We start from the raw sequence: 1,897 nt of genomic DNA on the forward strand, positions 1-1,897 counted from the left end.
TAACTTCAACTTTATCTACTTCTTCGGTCAGTCGAGTTATAGGAGTCCCTACATTGCCAACGTCTTGCCACAAAGCACCCTGATAAAGTCAATGACTTGTTGCAAAAAGAGTAATTGAGAAGAGGAGGCATTCTATTTATCTGGCCTGTCTCCGAGCACAGAGCTGCAGATAAAACATCTGGATGTAGGCGACTACGAAGGCAACGACACCCAAAGTGGCCATTCTCTGAATAACGATCCTAAAACAGCCAAGAGTATGAGAATCAAAGATGTTGTCTAGGTCGGAGAGGAAAATGTGTGATAAGGGAGTGGAGATGCCAACCACGGTGTTGGCAACTGCAATGAAAGTCGCTTTTTATAAAGACAGAAGATAACGCCTTACGAAAATTTGCGAGCACAAAGGTCACTAGTATCTGTTGAACTGATTTGCCCAAACACAAGCAACCACCTTTTAAGACTAAATGAATGCCTATTCTAAGACCAAAATTAATCTCTGAGCTTTAAAATATTGATTATAAGTGCACCGTACAGCATGTTGGCACGAAGACTGCCAAAATAGTGCCATTTTTGGCAAATACAAAGAATGGTTTCGATCAACAATCCAAATATTTCCACTAGATTTGGCGCAAATAACGACAGGTGTTTAGTTATTTAACAATAAAGCAAGTAAGTACTTAGCAGTGGAGTTGAGTAGCCATTTATATACAGTGAACAAATTTCAACTAAAAAATACTGACAGGGAGAAACGATCAAGGTACTAGCATTAAGCATATTTAGACAAGTACCTTATAACAAAGGTAGATTCTAGTCGCTTTTATCCTGAAATGCAGGAAAATCGTCAGAGACTCGTAAATTCTGAACATGGTGGGGTCTAAATGGTAGATGTAGGACTAGGCTAGTTATTCTCCTTTTCACTATTCTTTAGGCTCTTGAGACACTTAGACTGATTTGCTTTTGCCAGGTCTACTGTCTACGGCAAATGGCGGGAGGGTACAAGTTTAGGTAGGTTTGGACGAGGAAATTTTCTCCAGGTTGTCAAATGATGGCAGCTCCCTAGTCACAAGGTTCCATTTGTGTCTGCTACTCCCTGAAAAACCATTTAAACGGCATAGGTATCGCAGTGGGAGCTCATACTGCAAACATGGTTTAAATTTGGCGTCTGTATAATGCTAAAGCTTGACGCTCATTACAACTCCTTTAGCAAGTTGAGCAGCGGTGTTCGCAGCATTGTTTGCAACTACTTATTGTGCTAGCTGCTAAAGAATGGAAATGAACTGGCGAATCCTAATTTAAGTCACATCCCAAACTGACCCCTTATCAAATGCTTAGCCTGCATTTCGCAGTGCTGTCTGATGCTTTTGCATACTTCGTAACTTTGCTTTGGAAGGACTTTCGCAACACCCGTGGTGGAAGTGAATAACGATGCATTGTCTGTCAGCTGCATGACAAACCAGTTACAGGTGGAATCAAGACTTCAATCCGTCAAGCGCGGTAAATTGCTACTCAATTCATTGTCCCATCGTTTGCTACTTCGCTACAACCGACCCAGTGTCGTAGGCAGCACCGAGTGGATTAGACCACGGTCGATTTCATTTAATGATCTGTAGAGTCCAGTAATCGCATCCATATCATGCTAACCTTATTCATAATGCAATTACACTCCGAGAGGCGGAAGCAAGTCCACTTAGGGGAAAATCCATCTCAGGTTGTGTAGATGAGAAACGATGCACTTTGTTTTCCCAGACAGATATGCGAGAGGACAGCCATTGAATGAAGAACAACTTTGGAACCTCGAAAGGCTGTGAACTCACGTGGCTATTTAGCGTGGAGACCTGACCTTTCCAGTGGCATTTCGACAAACTGTTGTACACGTCCCTAGCTAGCATGATAAAATGGG

At 42.2% G+C, this 1,897-nt stretch overlaps 1 protein-coding gene across 1 annotated transcript in view; it reads right to left on the bottom strand. All coding sequences in view use genetic code 11, as the record gives it.

Moving 5' to 3' along the window:
• Positions 1-1,897, bottom strand: part of EGR_10804 (hypothetical protein) — a gene marked incomplete at both ends in the record, with an annotated part of 11,528 nt that overhangs the window by 8,152 nt on the left and 1,479 nt on the right. Inside the window, one exon of the mRNA XM_024500053.1 lies at positions 383-498. Within this exon, the coding sequence (XP_024345537.1) occupies positions 383-498 (116 nt within the window). The remainder of the gene's footprint in view (positions 1-382; positions 499-1,897) is intronic.

Source organism: Echinococcus granulosus (assembly GCF_000524195.1).
Source record: "Echinococcus granulosus chromosome Unknown EG_S00273, whole genome shotgun sequence".
Lineage (NCBI taxonomy): Eukaryota > Metazoa > Platyhelminthes > Cestoda > Cyclophyllidea > Taeniidae > Echinococcus > Echinococcus granulosus.